We start from the raw sequence: 19630 nt of genomic DNA on the forward strand, positions 1-19630 counted from the left end.
ATTTCCTCCTTCAGATTTTCCCACCTGTAATCTTCTCCTTAGCACTCGATATATTCTCAATTGATCTTCTCTTTCTAAATCTGATTCGTTTGATAACATCTTCACTACTTCTTCAAAACTGATGCCTTCTTCTTGATCTGAAATCGATCCGGCTGTTCCTTCAATCTCAATAGAAGGTGGACTTGGAATGGTTAATTGTAAATCAGGTGCTTGGGTTTGGTTGATTAATGGACTACTTCGTTTTTCATGTTTACCAGTAGCTTTGTAATCTCTCGTTTCTTCACGTCCTTGTATAATCTGTCTTTCTAATCTCATTCGATTTTCAATCATATGTAACTATAAACCCAAACCCAACATATATATTTGTCAGTGAAAACCTCATTTTGATTCTTCAAGACTCTTTTCACTTACTTTTGGCCAAGTCACTCGTTTTCCCACATCAATCATTCTACCTAATTCTTCTCTACTTGGATCCGATAAAATCCTTAACCAATCCTTAAACGTACTCTTGGGCCAAATCGTAATCGAACCTTCAAATTTTTGTAAAAAGACTGCAGACCAACTTTGACCACCTGATTCTGGAAGTAATTCTAAATCTCTAATAACCTACAGAAAGAAAAAAAAACCCAAGTAAGAAAAAATTAGAAAAAAAAAGGAAAGTGTAGGTTTTTTTATAAAAAAGATGAAAAGGCTTAACTCGAAAGTTTTTGGTTAATTCAATTTTCAAAAGTTGTTCTAATGCACTTAATAAAAACCCACCTCTCCAACCTTTACCACTTCGATGTACAACAGGTGTACCAGGTGCACCACGTGGTTGAAAAAAGAAAATATGTATATGAGGATTGACTTGAGAAACGATTGAAAAACAAGTATTAAAGTACTGTTTTTTGGATGATTTGAAAAAAAATCAACCAAAACAGATCATCAGAAAACAATGACCATTCATTCGATGTCCAATAAAACCAATCCTCACCAAATGTAAACTTTCCAGTGGAACATCCACTCTTAAACTTCCATCTTTATGTTTACCCTGAAACTGCCAAGGTCTTAAACTACCATCTTTAGTTTTCTCAAGTAAGACCACTGGATTCAAAACACCCGGAACAGCAGCTGAAGCCAAGACAGCACTAAAGATCACACAATTAGGTGCTGTGATATAATTCAAAAGTTTCGTAGGTGAATGAATATCAAACTAAATAAAATCATCCAAAAAGAAAACCCCCAACCATATTAATCAAACCGATCTTAAGAATCACTTGATAAATACCTTGACTTAACTGGTATCACAGAGATATTCAAGATCCGTCCAGTTCTTTCATAGGCTTCTAAGAAAGTCATCGAACCCATTGTAAAGAAACTCAACTAACCAAATCCAAAGGAAAAAAAGCCAAAAAAAAAAGAAAAATCCATAAACTACTGAAGAAAATTCTAACAAAAGAGTTCCTCGAGCTTACTTTCTTAGCCCAAGTCACTGTATCATACTGAGCACCAGTACGCCATAATCTTGGAACCCAAGCCTGTTGATTTTTTTGGGGGGCATAAATCGAATCTCAACTCATGTGGATTGTTCAATCAAACAAACTCTTACGTACTGTAATAGGTTCAGAGCAAGCCGTGATCATATCTGCCAACTCAGGTACGATCAATCGATCAAGTTCTTCTTCCGTATGTGTACAAAGGAAAGCAGCAACTACAAATCCCCCCAAAAAAAGAATAAATACTTAGTCAAAATTAAAATCTATTCCAAGAATACGGAAAAGCAAAGGATCATGAAGAAAGTAAGATTTACTTACTAAGTGCTCCTGCAGACGTTCCAGTGACGACTCTAGGAATCAAGCGTACATCCAATAAAGCTCTAATGACTCCAAAATGATCTTTTTGGTTTCCCCCCCCAAATTTCAATCAAAGGATCTTAATCAGTATATATATTCTCATCATAAACCACAAAAAAGGAAAGGATTGAAAAAAAAATGATTTACAATAACCAAAACTAGCACCACCACTAAGACAAAGAGCAGAAGTACCAAAGTTTTTAGTTACTCTTCTAAAAAAAGCACATTTCTCTGATTGAGAAAGATGTGTGGTTTGTCTTAAATAATTTAAACATCTTTCAACTAATTAAAACCCACCAAACGAAACGAAAACACGCACACAGACACATGAAATTGTATTAGTAAATCGAATTGGAATTCTTTTGGTTTCTAAATGATGATTGATGAATGACTTACCTTCTTCTGTGTATACTTCAATAAGAGTTTTAGTACCTAAAAAGAAGATCCAAAATCCAAAACCATCAATCAACTTTGCAAAAAAACTGAAAAAAGAGAATATAATTTGATCTAAAGATCACTCACCAAAATGAGTTTCCGAATAAAGTCTAGAACTTTCAATCCCAGCAAAATTATTCCTAACACAAACTTCCAAAACCGATTTAATTCCATCCGCATCATCTTTTTCTCTCAATTCTCTCAAGTTTTGAATCACTCTTCTAACTAATGGTGCATCATAATAAGCATTTGATGAACTTCTTTTCCATCTATCATATCCCTTAAAACCCCCCAACCCCCCGAAAAAAAAAACACAAATCAATTATAAAGAACCAAAAAAAAGGTGTGGTATGACTTACAAGGTATTCATCTAATGCTAATGCAGTCGATTTCCATTCATTATAATCATTTGCGGTACTTAGTTTTTGTCGAAGTGTACGTTGATGTCCTCTCCCTATATTCGACCAAGAAAACAAAACAATCAATCATGAATTAGAATCGAAACTCAACCAAAATCAAATCCGAAAAAAAAGAAATTGAATTTTACTTGAAATTTTGCTTACATTCAACTAACCATTCAGCTAAATTCACAATCTGTCTTACTAATGCATAAGCCATAAACTCCATGAAAAAAGCAAACCCAATCATTCCCTGATAGCACCCAAACCCACCCCATCGAGGAAAAAAACATTAGAATCTAAGATGATTTTTTTGAGGGTTTTGACTTTTTTTGGACTTACTAAAAGTGGCCATCTAGAAACATGATAAACCCAACCTTCACGAATAATATCATTAGAACGTTTAGGTAATTTCCGATTTAATGTAGATGAAGGATTAGTTGCATGTTGTGATAAAGTAGCGAATTCAGATAAAGCACTAACTCCCCCCCAAAGAAAAACCAAAAATCAAAATTAGTATACTTGGGTTTTTGAAGAGATGGGATTGAACTCAACGTGATGTGTTCTTTTTTTGAATGATCTGAGTGATCTGGATCAAAACTTAAGGCTGATCTGAAAATTTCAATGTCTTCGTCTTTGTACCATCTATACAAACCCAAACCCAAACCCAAAAGAACCCCAACCAAGATCAATCAAATCAGATCAATCAAAGTTTTGGAGATTGATGATAAAAGATTTACTTCATTCCGAATTCAGGTTGAGCCCATGAAGATTGATGATGAGGAGGTGATCGATTGGGATCAATAAGTTCATATGGTCCATAACTATGTTGGTCTTGTTGTTGTGTTTGTTCTTGTTGTGTTTGTTCTTGTTTGTTTTCTTGTATGTTTTCTTGAGGTTCTGATAAAGTATTAGTTGACATAACGAAGCAAAGTGTTCAGAGTTGATTTTCAATTTCCTATTCGATTCGATTCGATTTGACGTTCCGGTCCGATTTCCGATTTCCGATTTCTGATTTCTAATTTCGATGTGTTTTATGTTTTTTTTTGTTACAAATGTTTTTAGTAAAAAGTTAAAGAAATGAGAATTAAGTTTCTAGTGAAATTAGTTAATTCGGGATATGGAAATTTAGAAAATTAATTAATTTATCAAATCTTCGTACTTTCGGCTTATAACTTCTTTCAACTTAAAACTTCTTTTCAACTTTCAGATTGGTCTTTGATTGTCTTTGAGCTTTGTCTTTCAGGTTCCAGGTTCAAGTTTCAATAAATGCTCACTCAAAACTACATTTGAAGGCAACCTTTATAACTTCTCATCCTCCATGTTTCATCAATGATCTCATGTGTCATTTCCAAACTGCTATGCATCTAATCAATCCTACTGTCCTACATACCACTCTCATCTTTTAATTTCGATCAGGAGTTTCAATCGATTAATGATCTACATATTCTCCAAAAGAAATCTTATCTTTCTCCTATCTTTCTTTAAACAAAACCACAAATTCCATTTACTTCATGATGATCTATTGATGAACCCCTTTTTTTCTTTTTACACACTCTGATCACTTTAAATTGATCAATCTTTAAACATTCGCAAAGATCACATTCGTATCAATTCATTCTTCTCAAACACATTATAATCAATTTTAATACCAAGTGTTGTCGAATTAAATTCCTTTAAGAAAAACAAAAGACATGTAATTCATACAATTTGTTTGTTTTTCTTTTGATTTCAATTATTCATATGTATATATGTAAACAAATCAAACCAATCAAAATTTCAAAACTTGATCATCTTTTTCAAATGTAAACCATCTTTTAAACCCAAACCAATCTTCTACTTCTTCTGCTTCTGCTTCTTCTTCTGTTGTTCAACGTCCTTCTCGTTTTCTAGGAGTCGATCTTAAGATATCATCTACCCTAAGGATCATCTCAGCTGCTTCACTTGCAGATAAGACCACTTGTTTCTTCAATTTATACGATTCAAACACTCCTAATTCTTCCATAGATGCAATTCTTGCATTAAACATATCTAACACACAAATGATTCATTCATTAGCAATCAAGTCAAAGAAATCATAAATTCCCAAACCAAATCACTTACCAAGTCCCATATCAGATTGTCCAGCATAATGAGCCGCTCTTAATTGAGAAACCAATTCAGCCGAATCATATCCAGCATTATCAGCCAAGATGGTAGGTAATTGTCTTAAAGCATGACCAAAACTTTCAACCGCAATTGCTTTTTTCCCTTTTGTCAGTTTAGCTTCATCATCTACTGCATTTGCCATCAACATCTCTGCACATCCTCCACCAAACGTGATCCGAGTCTCTTTAACAGTTTGTGAAAGAACTGCTAATGCATCATGTAATGATCTTTCAGCTTCATCGATCATTTGAGCTGTGGCTCCTCGAATCACTACTGTACATGCTTCTCCTGCTGCTACACCTGAGAATTTTAGGAGCTAAGAGAAGGTTTTCGATTCGGATTAGTTAAAATCCGTCACAAGAAAGACTGATTTTGATTCAGTTGAACACTTACTACATCCTCACCAATCATCACTTCTTCAATCCGATCACACTGTCCAAGTTTCACTTGATCAGGTTGATCAAACGTACTGGTGATCTCACCACCCGTCACTAAGGCCAATCGTTCCACTCCTTCAAAATCAGCATGTTCGATACACATGATCCCTGCTTCTGCAAATAAAGATTCAGGGTAATTGTAAACCAACTGTCGATTTACAAAACAATTGATCCCATGTGCTTTGATTTTAGCTACTTTAGCTTTCATCTTTTCCTATATCATCATAAATCATCGAATCAGTTCACTTGAATCTAAATCTAAATCCAAAAAAGAGAAGAAAGAAAACCTTTTCAGCTCGTTCAAGTTCAGCTAGTTTCGATGTTCCATCTACTCGAATCCGAGCACCGAAAATCTTAACCTTATCCGTATCCATAGCTAAAGGAAATCATCAATACAAAGAAATCATGAGAAAGCCGAAACCAACAAAAAAAAGGTGTATTGTAGATCAGGAAGAACATACATGTATTGGCAATTAAGATTTTGGCATTCGTCATGAGTTTTGGACAGTTAGTTCCGATTTTCTTTTCCAAGATAAAACCCTCATCAAGATAAGAATCAGTAAGTTGACCACCAGCTTTTTTAATGATTTGAATATGATCTAAATCAGTAGAACCCTTTGTTTTGTTTCAAAAAAGAAAAAAAAGAAAAAAAATCGAATCAGGAAAGGTTCATATTAACTTTTGTTTTTTTTTCAAATTCATCATTTTTGAAAAAAAGTAAATCACATTCAAGAGAAGATTTGTGTTTTCCTTACTTTAAGTCTTAAAACTGCATCTACGGCTAAATTTGCAAAATATTCTTTATCTGCTGCAAGCACTTTTGACGATAATGTAGTTTTGGCAATATTAATTAAATCTTTTCGAAATGCAACTGGATCTGATCTATCAAAGAAAGAAAAACCCAAGATTAATTCAAAATCTTTTCTTTCTAGAAAGAACCGTTTGAAAATTTCATGAAGAGCTTACGAATGATCTTTAGCATGGGATTCTAAAGTTTTAAGTGCCACTTGACTTGCAATTCTATAACCTTCCACAACAGTTTGAGGATGTATCTAAATCAATTCATCAAACACCACAACATCAACAGGGGGTTTGTTTTCTGGTCATACTAGCCATTCAGCCTTCTTCAAACTTTAACATCTATTTACGTACCCGATTCGTAGTCACAAGTTTCTCCGCTTCCCTTAATAATTCAGCAGCAAGAACACAACAACTAGTAGTACCTATCATCATTCCCGCAAAAAAAAAACAATTCATCAATATTCAGTTAAAGGGGAAAAGATTGGATGGATCGAGTTTTTCCTTTTTTTTTTTTTTTTTTCGAAACTCACCATCTCCAACTTCATCATCTTGAACTTTACTAATATTAACTAAAATCTTAGCAGCTGCATTATCAAGTGGAATACTTTTTAAAATCGTCGCTCCATCATTCGTTACTGTGATATCACCTGTTGTAGTCGAATGTAAAATCTTATTCATTCCTATTAAAAATCCAAAAGTTCTAGTCATCATCATCACGTTTTTTCGATTTTTTTTCTTTTTTTCTGCTACTTGAGAGAGACATCAGAGGTTCTGAAACGAACAAACAAACCTTTGGGTCCTAATGTACTTTTAACTAAATCACCTAATGCTAATGCACCAACAAACGAAGCAAGTCTAGCATTTTCTGCACGTTCTTGTGTTGCTTCATTTGCAAAAATACTGAAACAAACACCAAAAAAAAAACACCCCCAAGTAATAGACAAAAGACAGCATCATGAGTTTATGTTTAACAAAGAGACTATGTGATCGAATGTGACTTACTTCATTTTTGTTGGAATTGGTATTGGATTGATTGGTATGATTGGTATGGTCAAGAAGAAAGATCGAATGGTAAAGTGAATTGGTCAAGAACAAGATCGGTCAACAGGTTCACAAAAATACATTTCATCAATACAAGCATATCTCCATCACTCATCGTAATATGTAATCCTTATACTGAGTGTAAAGCCCGTCACCTGTAGCTTTACGGGTCTCAGGTACTTTGCACTCGACTTTGCACCCAGCTGGAGTCCTTTCAGTTTGTGCTGTTTGTGGGCTCATTTCAAAATTGGCTCTCAATTTCAGCGCAACCCATTATCAAACCAAGAATTTATATCAAAAGTTTGGTTGAAGGCCATAAAGTTTTGAATTTGACTACACATAAAAATAAGTTCTAACTTCTCATCTCTTTTGTGTTTCTTATTAAACTGAATTCCTCACCAAGTCAACATACTTGCAAACTTATCTTCAATATTAATTCGAATGATATATATCGTATCACAAAAAAGAAAACTTATCAATCCAACAAACTAAAACCAAAACTAATTTCCAAACTCTTCAAAAAAGAAATCCAAAGAAAGAAAAACCCTTTGAAAGAGATCTAAAAGAAATTAAATAAATGATTCCTTCTTAGACATTACCATTTCACAGCCGATTCTTTTCCATTAGCGTTCTGCAACCCCACCACCCCAATCCTAATCCTACTCTCATCCAATCCCCCAAGATTTCCAAAACTATTATTACCAATCAAAGAACTAGTGATCCTAGGTGAAGGAGCATTAGCGAAATCTTCTGGCCAAGTAGTATGATGACCTGTTTCTAATGTGTTGAAACTCATCGAACTTGGTTTAGGTGCTCCTCCTTCAGGTTTGACTTTTAAATATACATCAGCTGACCATTCGTACCAAACCTTTCGAGTGGATTGATCGGTTAATCTCCATAAATGAATCTCGATTTCACTTCCTGTTGGTAAATAAATAGGTTCCTATTCCAGTAAAAAACAAAAACAAGTTTAACTTTTAAAAGATCAAACTTGATGAATTTAGTTGATCAGTGTTTAATAAACTCAACTTTGAATGGAAAAAAAATCGGAAACCAAGATAACATTGATTTTGACATTTCTGTTTCAGGTATGGTTTCAATAAAGATTTCATTATATAAAACTGCACGAAAATATCCTGAAAACCCATCACATGAAGTAGCCGAATTGATTTGAAAGGTTAAATGAGCTGATCTTGCATTATGAAAATTCGTAATTGGAATACCTAATTGAATTTTAATTGCAAATTTCAAAACCAAAACCAAAAAACAACTCATTAGTCAAATGATAAAAAAACATCTGTCAATTTTAGAAAAAAAAAACTTTTTCAAAACTCACCACTTTCACGACCAAAAACAAGATCTACACGTGGATGTTCAAATGACCAAGCTTCTTGAACTGGTGCTAATAAGTTAGCTGCATGAGCTAAAACAACATAAGGAGTTTCACATTTTCCAATCTCTTTAACTTTCGAATGAAGTTTACTTGAACTCATCGGTGCCACAAATGCACTATAACTAGCTGGAATCGAAATCCCATCATCTATCAAACCAAAAAGAAAAGAAAAAGAAAAAGAAAACACATCTCAGATCAATCATGTGATTTTGGTTGGTTGATTGAAAGGTTTTGTTTAAAAAGAAGAAGAGTTGGCTAACGAAATACCAACCAGCAAGCCATCGGATCACTCCATCAAGACATTCAGGTGACACTTCATTATCTCCAAAAGATCCTAATAATTCAGATACAAGTATATCGATCGGTTCATTTGGTTTAAACTCTCTCATATCTCCATACCAAAGTTCAACTTCGTCTCCCCATTCATGTGCTTTTCTACTTTGAAGTCTATTCAAATCACCAAAAAAAATTCCAAACCCCTTTTCAATCTTCCATACTACATTACATTATCAACTAAGAAATACTGACGTGATATATGAATTTGGGTTCTTTTCAACTGCTATGATCTTGACTTTTCTAACTGCTCTTCGAGCTGCAACTAATGAAGCTTGTACCAATGGTCCTCTACCTGCTCCACAAACCGCGATATGTCTACCCAATTCAAATCAGTTTTCTATATCTCTGATGTTGTTGAAATCGGTTTGGAATACTCAACTGGACTTGAGTCGAAGGACGATCACTCAAAGCTCTAAAAACTGCCTCTTCATATCTCTCATACTTTACGGGATCTTTCTCAAACCCTTCATAAATACTTGAGTCAAGGTTATCGGCCAAAGGCTACATCCAATCGGATCAGCGTCTTACCATAACTAGATTGATGATAGGTTTTGGGGAAAACAATGACTTACTTGAAGTGGTGATTGTAGGTAATCAAGGTAATTAGATGCATATCGTTCAATCGGATTAGGACCTGGTATCTTTTTTTCTAAAAATTTTATACTGAAAGATTATCCAGGAAATCAAATAAAATGTTTCGAGAAACCCAGTTGAGAAAAATTCCTGAAAAGTTTTCAAAACCAAACAAAAACTCAACTATTGGGCATATGCTGATGGACCTCCTTTTTGATGCTTTCCTTCAGTTGTTTGTGATAAGATAATCGTAGGTCTATACTGTATCATACAATATATCCAATATATATATATATCAGCTCATTCTGTGATTTTGTTTTTATGAAGATAAAAAAAAATTGAAAAAACTCAACTTTGAGAAGACCTTTTAGGAAACTTTGACAAGATTTACTCAACACAGGGTATTGACTGCGTTTTTGTTTTTCGTCAAAAGACAAATCAAATCATAAATTAGCCTGTTTTATTCTCTACAAAGTCATCTAATTTCTTCAATTATAAAAATAGTCACCAACTTTGCATTTGAAATAAACGTAGTGGCTGGCATCCATATGAAACTGATGGGTTCAGCTGCCCATCTTCCAACATTGGAATGCGTGTTTGAAAATCCTGACATTTCCAAAGCTTTGGTTAAAACGAAATTCAATTATACCATCAAAAACAAAAAGGTCAAGTGATTTTCAAATTCGATTAGTAAATTGGCCTGAAAAGAGTGGTGTTTTTTGGATAAATAGATCTAAACAATTTGAGGTTTGACTGAACTGATACTAAGACGAGGATGATGACCACATAGTGTGTAGAGCGTATGCCAGTCTTCCCAAGCTGTAGGACTTGAAATAGGCACGACAACAGAGAACTAAGAGGAAAGGGTAAGAGGCCAAAAAAAAATGTCGGAAGAGATTCGATTTTGGTTGAAAAGTTTGGATGACTCAAGACACCCACCTGAATGGTAGAGCTCAGACCCAGAGTAGCATTGATACCTCGAGCGTAATCTGTTATGAAATTCCGATGACGAAGAGTAGGTAAGATGAGATGACTGAGACCGAGGTAAGTTGCAAAGGCGACTTCTTGTTTCAATGCCTAAGCCAAAGCTTAAGATCGGATCAGTTTGAGAATTGAGAGAGATCAAGAAATTAGATCACATACCAATTCACAATCGAATCGAATCCCTTCGACAGGTGAATCTAATTCTAACCATTCAGCTACAAAACAAAGTAATCTAGGTACATCTGCTGAATTGGTAATATTTAGTTCTGAACTTAAAAATGATCCATCCTTTCTCCAAAGTTCAGCCGTTTCATCCATTGTCTCATCTGTATTTTGTAAGATTGGAGCTAGATCTGATCTTTCGACACACATCTTTTCCCATCTAGTACGCCACTGAGAGTTTGAAAGAGGAATGGAGATCCCATCATATTCTTGTTGGTTGGATAAAGTTGATTTGATGAATGATCGAAGTGCAAGCGTATTCGGATTGTTATCAGTTAAAGGAGCTCGATGATCTGGATGATGAGTTGAAGTTGGATTGGTTTGTTGGATTGGTTTAGTTTGAAGTAAAAGTAATCTTTCTAATTGGTTTTGCGAGAAAGAGATGATCATTGGAGATTGATTTGATTGATATGGTTGTTCAGACCAATGTTGACCAAATGGTTCAGCTTCGACAGTTTGATTGTTATTCATCATCGATGGTCTAGTTCTCTTGATCGTGAATGTGATAGTGATAATAAGTTGGATCGAGATATATGTTGGATGATGATAAATTCAAAATACCCGGTCCTGTCTAGCAACTCTTTCCCGAAGACCACCATCACAATCCGAATGGAATTCATCAATCTCAAAATAATTCCTCACTTCTCTACAATTCAACGATCCATGACAAAATTAAAACTAAACAATCCTGGTAGAAAAAACCAACCGGGGCAGGATCTTGGTGATCTCATATGGAAAACATATATCTGACTTGATTGTTTCTTTAATCAATCTATTGACAACGAGTGTTCCAAGTGTCACGATCCATTATAGAAAACATACAGCCTCGAATCTTTAGTTCTCTCCGATTTCTACTTACTTTGGATTATAGATGCAGCCAAACTTCTAAATTAAAATTTCAAATCATAAGTTAGAGGAAAGAATCAATACTTGTATAAATTCATTGAAAGATATGAATAAAGTCAACAATTTAAAATAAATAATTGAGATGCAAAAAACAAGATGACAAGGTGAGGTCCAAAAAGGATCATTTGGAAAAAAACTAATCAACGAGAAATAATCAAAAGGGAAAAGTATGAAATAGAAATTTAGAGTGAAAAGTTAAGGAAAACGTGCTACATAAGAAAAGAAACATTTCATTTCATTTCACTTCGTTATAAAAAAAATAAGATAAAGAGATAGAGAGAAATAAAGTTCTTGTGAAGGTCACAGAATGTGAAAAAGAATGATAAATCAAAGTTTATGAGGACCGTATTTAGCAACCTAAAAAGATAATCCAAATCAAAAGAGAAAAGAAAAGAATGTCAATGATTTATAAACCGAATCCAAAAAATTAAAACAATTTTCTCCAGAAAAAGAAAAGAAGCTTACATCATCATCAGTCCAAGTATAATCAACAGGAGCGTCAACCATTGTAGCTTGAAGTCCAGAAATCGAACCAACATCTAATTCATATAAACCAGTGAAAGCTGATTTAGTTAAATCAATATGAGGTACACCGGAAGCACAACCACCACAGGAGTCCATGATTCTAACTGTGATTGTTTTGGATGTATCTGAGGCGTGTCTGATTTTAACAAATTGACCACAGGGTGGTTTGTCTGACCACTGTGTTCAATGAAAATGAGTAGGAATAAAAGTTAGATTAAAGGAATAGAGTTGGGTTCGGGTTTCGAGAATTGGATTGTTGACGTACTGCGATTGTTACTGCTCCGACCATGGAGTCATCTGTAGGAGCCCAATCTGATGAAGAAAGACATGAAGGGTAGAGTAAATCGTGACCAGAATACCAAGTAATACTATAAAATCATTGATTTAGAAAAAAATACCAACGGATAAAAAAAGATGTGGATCAAAGTCAATTTCAACTACAACGAAAAAAAGGTAAGGAATGCCTTTAAGAAAGAACTTACACTACACTCATAGCGTTAGATACATGATGTTTTGCCTTCTTGTGAGCCGAAACATAAGAGCTAAGATGTCGACGCATTAAACCCTTGACTTCATTCCAATTCTTAGGTAACAAGAGACTACCACTTTCAGGATTTCTTTCGACTAAGATATGAGATGTATCACGTTGAAAAGCCTGATCACGTTGAATTAATTTGTTGGATGACTCATCAGGTCCTTTCATCATCAAACCAGTTGTGACATCAACCCATTCTTCTCCTGAGTGTTCAGATCTTTTAAAGAAATCTGACAAGCTTGAATATGTGATGTTTTTAGTAGCTTGGGTACTAGAAATGAAAAGGATTGCTGAAAGGACTAAAACTGATGTAAGCTTCATGATTAAGAAGGATTTGTAGGTAAGAAAGAAAAGTCTGAGGAGATGTTTGAACAAAGAAAGATATTGCGAATTGATTGGATTGATTGATCGATTGGTAGAAGAGATTTAGGGTGGATATAATGATAAATGGTTTGTAAGGAAAAAGGTTTGTGTGATGAAGTAGATAGATAGAAGTACTTTAAATATATTTTAAACAAACGATTTTCTACATCTATCAAATCAAAGTTCTAATCCAAGCGTGTTATGTACAGTCATTTAAGAAAAGCTTGCCCTAAATCGCCCGCAAAACTCGAGCGAATTGGCGGGGAATTTGGGGCAAGCTTTTCTTAAATGACTGTATGTATGGAAAATGTGAATTTATCAAGAATCAATTCTTCTTTTGAGTTCAAAACTTCACATGAAGTCATGATCAAAAACTTAATCCTTCTTGAATATGCAGAAACTTGCTCAGAAAAAGCTCAAGATGGACAAAGCGCGAGAGCATTACATCAGTTTTGTTTTTCAAATGTGTATGATCAAAAATGTAAAATGAATGTCGATCGAGTTGAGAAAAATGGCAATTAAGTCTTGAGTTTGGACTTTTTGTATGAACGAAACGTCGGGAGTTGGCTTCCATGATGGTTGACGAGCAAGCTTCCGCCGAGGAGAAGAGAGCATAAAGCGTCATGAATGTCAATTGGGTCACATATGTCAAATATGCATGCACAAAGTTTTTGTAGATGTCCAAGCCAATCCGACTGAAAGGACAAGTTGAATTTGCGACATGAATCACTTTTATGACGATTGGAGGATGGGTTCAAGGAAAGAAGAAAAATGAACACAAGAAGGGTACATCATGAATCAAGTGGTATTTACTACAATTTATGGTACGCCCACATCTTGGATCTTGTGTATGTGCAATATGCAAAAATATTTGGGAGAAGATTCATGATGTAATGATTGACAACACTTTGAATCCTTTCTTGATGAATCTCCTTCCTTTACATGGTAAACACAAAACTCATGTATTCTCCAAGATTATCCAATGTTATTTTTGCTTTACAATCAACTTACATACATCTGTTTTGAAGATAAATGTTCCTGCTGTCATCTTTGAATTTTTATGTTTCATATTCGTGGTTTTCAATCTGGTAGGAAGAGCACAGGAATGGCTGATGACATGGGCTGAGGTTGTATTACATTGCTTGCCTGAAGCCAGCTTCAGCCCTTGATGTCTCCATTTCATCCCAATTGGGATAATTAACCCAGACGGGCAAATTGACAATTGAATGTGGGTATGAAAAAAATCAATTGAAAACAAATGAAGCAACATTCATTTTGGAGACTTTATCACAATTCTTTGGTGATGCTAGGGGCCCTAGCCTCATGGTTGATCAGTTGATTACAATTGGATGATTGATCTAGAGATCAACCAAATCAAGCAGAGCCCACACATGCAGCATCAGCTTTGGATACTGCTTGCAGGTAGCATACTTGTGCACACCCTCCTTGCTTCTTTTTCTGAATCTGGTTTTGCTTTCGCACCACTGTCAATTGGATCTCACTATTCGGCAACCGGTTTAAAAAACCCCGATGCCCGCTTTTTTCAGTACTTTACCCGCGGGTAGCTTACTCGCCTCCGCCAAATTTGGCCGCAGCCGCAGCCCATTCCGGGCACTGGCTACTTTAAGTGCCCGCTTTCCTCCAACAGGGCTTACGTGTATCACATTCGGGCGCTACAGGTCACAACCGGTCACAAACCGGTCACAAACCGGGCATTCTCCACGCACAAACCCAATCCAGCATGATCAAACCGGGCAGTACCATCCCTTCAACCCTTATCTTGCTTCTCCGCCTCTCAACACTTCCCTTTTCGACACTTCTCTCTCTCTTCACCTGGTGGCGCCTCACTATGGCTCTGTCGCAAAGTTTCAACATACCATCGAACCGAACTAGGCTCAAGATGGCAAGTTTTCACTCCACTCCCTTTTCTCTTTTCTTTCTCGTTCGCTCCCTTCCCTCCCTTCCTTCAAAGATACGCCACTGACTTAGGTCCTTGCTCCACAGCCTTCCTACATCGTTCGCTTTACCTCCGATCATCTAATTCTTGTTTACACTTTCTTCGACTATCAAATCATCTTATCGAACGTGAATACTCTACCGATGTCGACTTGGCCTCCTTCGAAAAACTTGGTCCCCAGTCCTACTGCAACAGGGATTGTTAGTCAAAGTCAACTGAAACGGCCACCAGCAATACAACTTACTGATCTATCACCGAATCAATCATCAACACCACATGCCTATGATCAATTTAATCTTTACGTGTACCCACCTCCTCATCCCAACCACTCCCATCACTACTGGAACTCCGGAAACCCCGTCAACAACAACTTTCCAAGGGATGCACCTGGCCACGGATATTGGCCATATACATATATGCCTCAGCCACCACCGTTTCCACCATACCCATCATACCCATACCCACCATACCAATATCAACCGTCTCACTCCGGATATCCATTGCCACCGAGGATACCTCCACGGCCTATCACCAACCCCGACTTATGTCAATCGCACGGCGTCACTTCCATTACTTCTAGTCAGTCAAAAATAGACGCCAAAGCTACTCATGAAGCACCCACACCATCGACAAGTGCCTTGGTTCCACCGTCTGTCACCTTTACAGTCACACCTGACAAGGATCGAGCCTCTGCGGTTGAAAAGCCAGGTCCAGTCACTCAAGATGTTGCTGATGATTTGAATGCAGAAGACGATAAGCTATTGGCAGATCTTCAAGCCGAACGTGATGACGATTGGCCTGCTATTGGTATTTTTCATTTTCTCATCGTGTTCCTATCAATATCATTTGTGCATTCGCTGATGCTTTCATGTTTTGATTGTATTATAGGTGCTGAACCCGTCAGACTTATGCAATCACCAATTTTTGGAAAGGAATTTGTATCCATGGCATGTGGTATTATGTACTTGAATGCGGTAGCTCGACATCAAGGTTATGGACTCTCTATTAAAAGTTATAAAACCGAACATCATCAAAAAGTCAGGACATACTTCAGATGCGCCCTTGGCCGGGAGGTGAATTCTGTAGCAAAGGTTTGAGCTAGTTCTACGAAGATGACCGGCTGCCATTTCGAAGTCTCAATCAACTACCACTCTCGTATTGATCGATGGATTGTACAGAAAGACCAGAAGAAGGAGGAAAAACATCAACATAATCACCCACCTTTTGATCGACCAAACAACTTCTCTAAAAACCGACGATTCACACCGGAAATGTTACGGCAGATTGAACTTCTATCTTCAGCTGGATTGCGCGCTGGGCAGATCCGAGGCCTCCTCAATTTCGAACCAGGCTCCGAACCGCTTGTTCGAGATATCCAGAACGCTATCTATTGGCAAAGAGATGTCTGGTTAAACGGACGAACTCCAATTCAGGGCCTTTTTGATTTGATCACTGATCATAAGTGGGCCTTTCGCACGAGTACCTCTAGCAATGGGACTTTACAATCGCTATTCCTCGCCAGTCCTCAAGGCATCGATATGGCTCGTCGTTTTCCAACCGTCATTGGAATGGATTGCACGTATAAGACAAATCGGTTCAATCTTCCGCTACTCCATATTGTGGGTACCACAAACACTCATAAGACATTCACAGTCGCCTTATGTTTCTTGCACAGCGAAGTGGAGGATCGATACACATGGGCTCTGGAGCAACTAAAATCGGTAGTATTCGATGGAGACTCTGACAACGACAACATCCAACTACCTCAGACGTTCTGCACAGATGCTGAACCCGCCCTTTTCAATGCGATTGGTAAAGTTTTTCCTAGTTCGAGTCATATCTTGTGCATATGGCACATCAACCAAAATATCTCGAAAAATTGCAAGAAGAAGTTGGGATCAAACTGGGATGAGTTCATTAAGTTATGGAATCTATATATTCAAAGCACCACGGCCAAAGAATACAAAGAGAACTTGGAAGCCGTCAAATCTATGGCTCGACGTCACGAGATTTGGGACTACCTGGAGAAGACATGGATCCAACGAGCAAAGAAATTTGTAGCTTTCTACACATCTCAAACACCACACTTTGGCAATTCATCAACTTCCCGACTTGAAGGTGGCCACTTTCGACTGAAGAAGTTTTTAGATGGTAATAATAATGATTTTCTTTCATGTTTCAAAGCTTTCAAGCGTGCAGGAGAATCCCAATATAACGACATCACAACTTTGACTGGGGTTGAGAGCCAAAAAACATTGCTTGGTATGCCGGACAGCTTTCAGGAAATGAATCGGGTAATCTCACATTTTGCTCTCACAAAAATTAAGTCTCAATATGATCGTCTAGCGGCCTCCGACAACAAGGAGTGTACTCGGACCTTCCGAGGCGTTTGGGGTTTGCCTTGCTCGCACGAGCTTGCTCGCGCTCTGGTGGAAACGAACTTGATTTCTCCTAGCCTGGTCCACCTTCAATGGCATATGTCGCTAGTGGCCCCTCCAGCCAGCCACGAGGATCTCAAGACGGCAGTTCGATGTAGGATTGAGCGACTGCTTCAATACGACGAACACTCACTCCGTAAGATCTACGAAGAACTCGCTAAGCTTGAGACCGGTCGATTTTCGCTGGTTCCAATAACCAATGCAGTAGTCAGAAATCATAATCGAGGCAGACCTCGTAACCAGTCAAAAAAAAGAGGAACTAATTCAAAAGTAGGCCGATGGAAGTCTGATCATGAACTGGAAGAAGAAGAAGAAGCCAGAGCTGCCAAAAAGGCTCGAGGCCCTAATTGCAGTTACTGTTCACAGACCGGCCACAACCGAACAACATGCTCAACTCGACTCGCCGATGAAGAAGGTATCGATGTACATGAATTGGATATGATCGAAAACGAAATTGATGAAGAACAGGAAGACTTCAATAATCCGGAAGAAGAAGTCTTAGAACTACCAACCGAATTATCTCTCTTATCAGTTTCCCCAAAGCTAGGTCAAGCTTCCTCATCTCGTCAAAAGATTGGAGCTAGACACTCTCAGTTGCGAGAGTCTCAAACTAAGTCATCTGAGGTACGTTTGATTTGACTTTTATATCCCTTGCTTTCATGAGCTCCTCCTCGGAGGTGGATGGTTGTTCAGTATCTTTGAATTGGAGACTGAAGTTGCCCAAGATAACTGGATCTGTTCCAAAGGTGGGAAGAACCGTAGTCTTGGGCAGCTTCACACTCCTATTCAAAGGGATTGATCGATGGTTGATTACTCACATATCAAGCTACAGAAACTGATTTAGAATTGTTATTCAACTTCTTGTTTACGTATCTCTCAAAAGCCTCAAGCTACATGTTCATTGCAAGATTCTCAACCTAGGTTGGCCGGTACCAATCATGTTTCATTCGATTTGGAGGTTGCTCGAAAACCGAAAACTTCAACTGCTTTACCTGTGTCTCAACAGCCTCGATTATCTACTTGTCCAGTGGCTCAAAAAACTAGCAAACCTGCTCCACCTCCAGTTCACCCGAACTCTCAAGTATCCCAAGCTTTGAGTTCTCAAAAATATGAAGGTATCAAGAGTTCTGATTGTGCGCAACCAGACTCTGATTGTGCAAAGGCTAAGCGCATATACAAATGCAGTATTTGCAAACAGCCGAAATGTCGCGCCAATCGATGTCCCCTGAAGGGACTGGCATCTGCACCTGCAGATCCGATCACCACCGTCATACCTAAATGTCAAACTCCCAATCTGGAACCAAAGCCGAGTATTACCGAGGATATTTTGCAACCAGAGAATATATCAGACACCAGTAGCTCAGACACGAGTAGCTCAGACTCCATCAGCCTCAACCGACTGGGGTCTGACACAGATCCTGATAAACTGTGTCCGTGGTGTGAAGAACCTTTGCCATCTTCTCCTTCGGAGAAACTTGAGAGGATGAAAGCCTCCCTACTCGCTTTGCCAGATGCTATGTCTTTACCGGTGAGTGTTCTCTCTTTTTGTTGTCTTTGTATTACCTCTTGGCTTATAGGTGGTCTATATTGTAGTTCCCGCAAACAGCAATTTTTTGTGATCTTCATGTGGCGGAGCGGGATGTGATACCCTTTGGAAAACGTGAGGGATGGCCAATGCATATCAACTTTGACGCATTACCACAGTAAGCAGCAATTATTTACATAACAATTTGTTTTCATTGGACTGACAGCAATCCATATCATCATAGGCGCATCCGGAAGCATGCAGATCATCTTTACAAGATTATTGAGCGACAAACGCCCTCCATTTTTCTTGACGAGGCCAAAAGCCAATTGAAAACTCAGGGAAAGTATTTGTTTACTATCAGTGGTGATTATGCGGGTTTTGAGGTTGAGCAGCCCGGGTAGTGAGTGTTCACGTTTTTTTACATGTCCTAGATATTGACATCGCACACTTGTAGTTGTTGTTCTAACCGGTGATTTTATTCCAGCTACGGCCTGACAGGTTTTGAGGTTATGATCGATACCTTGACCGACATTTTCTTGTCTGCGGCTTCGGAGAATCCACTAGATGTCAACAATTCATCACCTTTTCCAACAGATTACTTCATTCGGCGTATACTGGTACCAGAAGTCAGCTTATTGCTTATCGCAGAAGCTTTGGACTTGCCTTCCAGCGATCCAAAAGTCAAGGATACACTAGAGGCTAGTCGAGCCTTTGGACGCGCGGTATTCTCAAATTCAGAAGACAGTGTTATAGATCTAGAGGACACCAACACGGTTTC

General features: G+C 37.6%; 4 protein-coding genes across 4 annotated transcripts; all 4 read right to left on the reverse strand.

The window, feature by feature from the left end:
• Positions 1 to 276: 276 nt before the first annotated feature.
• On the reverse strand, positions 277 to 3082 carry MELLADRAFT_43521 (uncharacterized protein; the record flags this gene model as incomplete). The annotated part of the gene is made up of 14 exons (XM_007410239.1): positions 277 to 336; positions 412 to 606; positions 698 to 880; positions 974 to 1192; positions 1279 to 1362; positions 1455 to 1517; positions 1593 to 1690; positions 1794 to 1874; positions 1980 to 2114; positions 2229 to 2264; positions 2355 to 2547; positions 2627 to 2721; positions 2831 to 2918; positions 3008 to 3082. Coding segments are annotated over 13 exons (1527 nt in total), but the record flags the coding sequence as incomplete, so codon positions are not given.
• Positions 3083 to 4224: 1142 nt separating this feature from the next.
• On the reverse strand, positions 4225 to 7121 carry MELLADRAFT_43524 (uncharacterized protein; the record flags this gene model as incomplete). Its single annotated transcript, XM_007410238.1, has 11 exons — positions 4225 to 4696; positions 4769 to 5129; positions 5207 to 5464; positions 5538 to 5626; positions 5712 to 5865; positions 6006 to 6132; positions 6217 to 6302; positions 6403 to 6473; positions 6582 to 6731; positions 6842 to 6951; positions 7054 to 7121. The coding sequence occupies 11 exons, from the start codon at positions 7056 to 7058 to the stop codon at positions 4536 to 4538; spliced, it is 1572 nt and encodes a 523-aa protein (XP_007410300.1).
• Positions 7122 to 7687: 566 nt separating this feature from the next.
• MELLADRAFT_116545 (uncharacterized protein) lies at positions 7688 to 11096 on the reverse strand (the record flags this gene model as incomplete). The annotated part of the gene is made up of 11 exons (XM_007410237.1): positions 7688 to 8035; positions 8122 to 8315; positions 8429 to 8632; positions 8757 to 8932; positions 9014 to 9136; positions 9201 to 9322; positions 9394 to 9484; positions 9907 to 10015; positions 10154 to 10247; positions 10334 to 10471; positions 10538 to 11096. 11 exons carry the CDS (start codon positions 11072 to 11074, stop codon positions 7688 to 7690), a joined length of 2136 nt encoding a protein of 711 aa, XP_007410299.1.
• Positions 11097 to 11436: 340 nt separating this feature from the next.
• MELLADRAFT_71932 (uncharacterized protein) lies at positions 11437 to 13166 on the reverse strand (the record flags this gene model as incomplete). Its single annotated transcript, XM_007410236.1, has 4 exons — positions 11437 to 11863; positions 11972 to 12208; positions 12297 to 12399; positions 12514 to 13166. The coding sequence occupies 4 exons, from the start codon at positions 12885 to 12887 to the stop codon at positions 11834 to 11836; spliced, it is 744 nt and encodes a 247-aa protein (XP_007410298.1).
• Positions 13167 to 19630: the final 6464 nt, after the last annotated feature.

The sequence above is a fragment of the Melampsora larici-populina genome (genome assembly GCF_000204055.1).
Source record: "Melampsora larici-populina 98AG31 unplaced genomic scaffold MELLAscaffold_19, whole genome shotgun sequence".
Taxonomy (NCBI): Eukaryota; Fungi; Basidiomycota; class Pucciniomycetes; order Pucciniales; family Melampsoraceae; genus Melampsora; species Melampsora laricis-populina.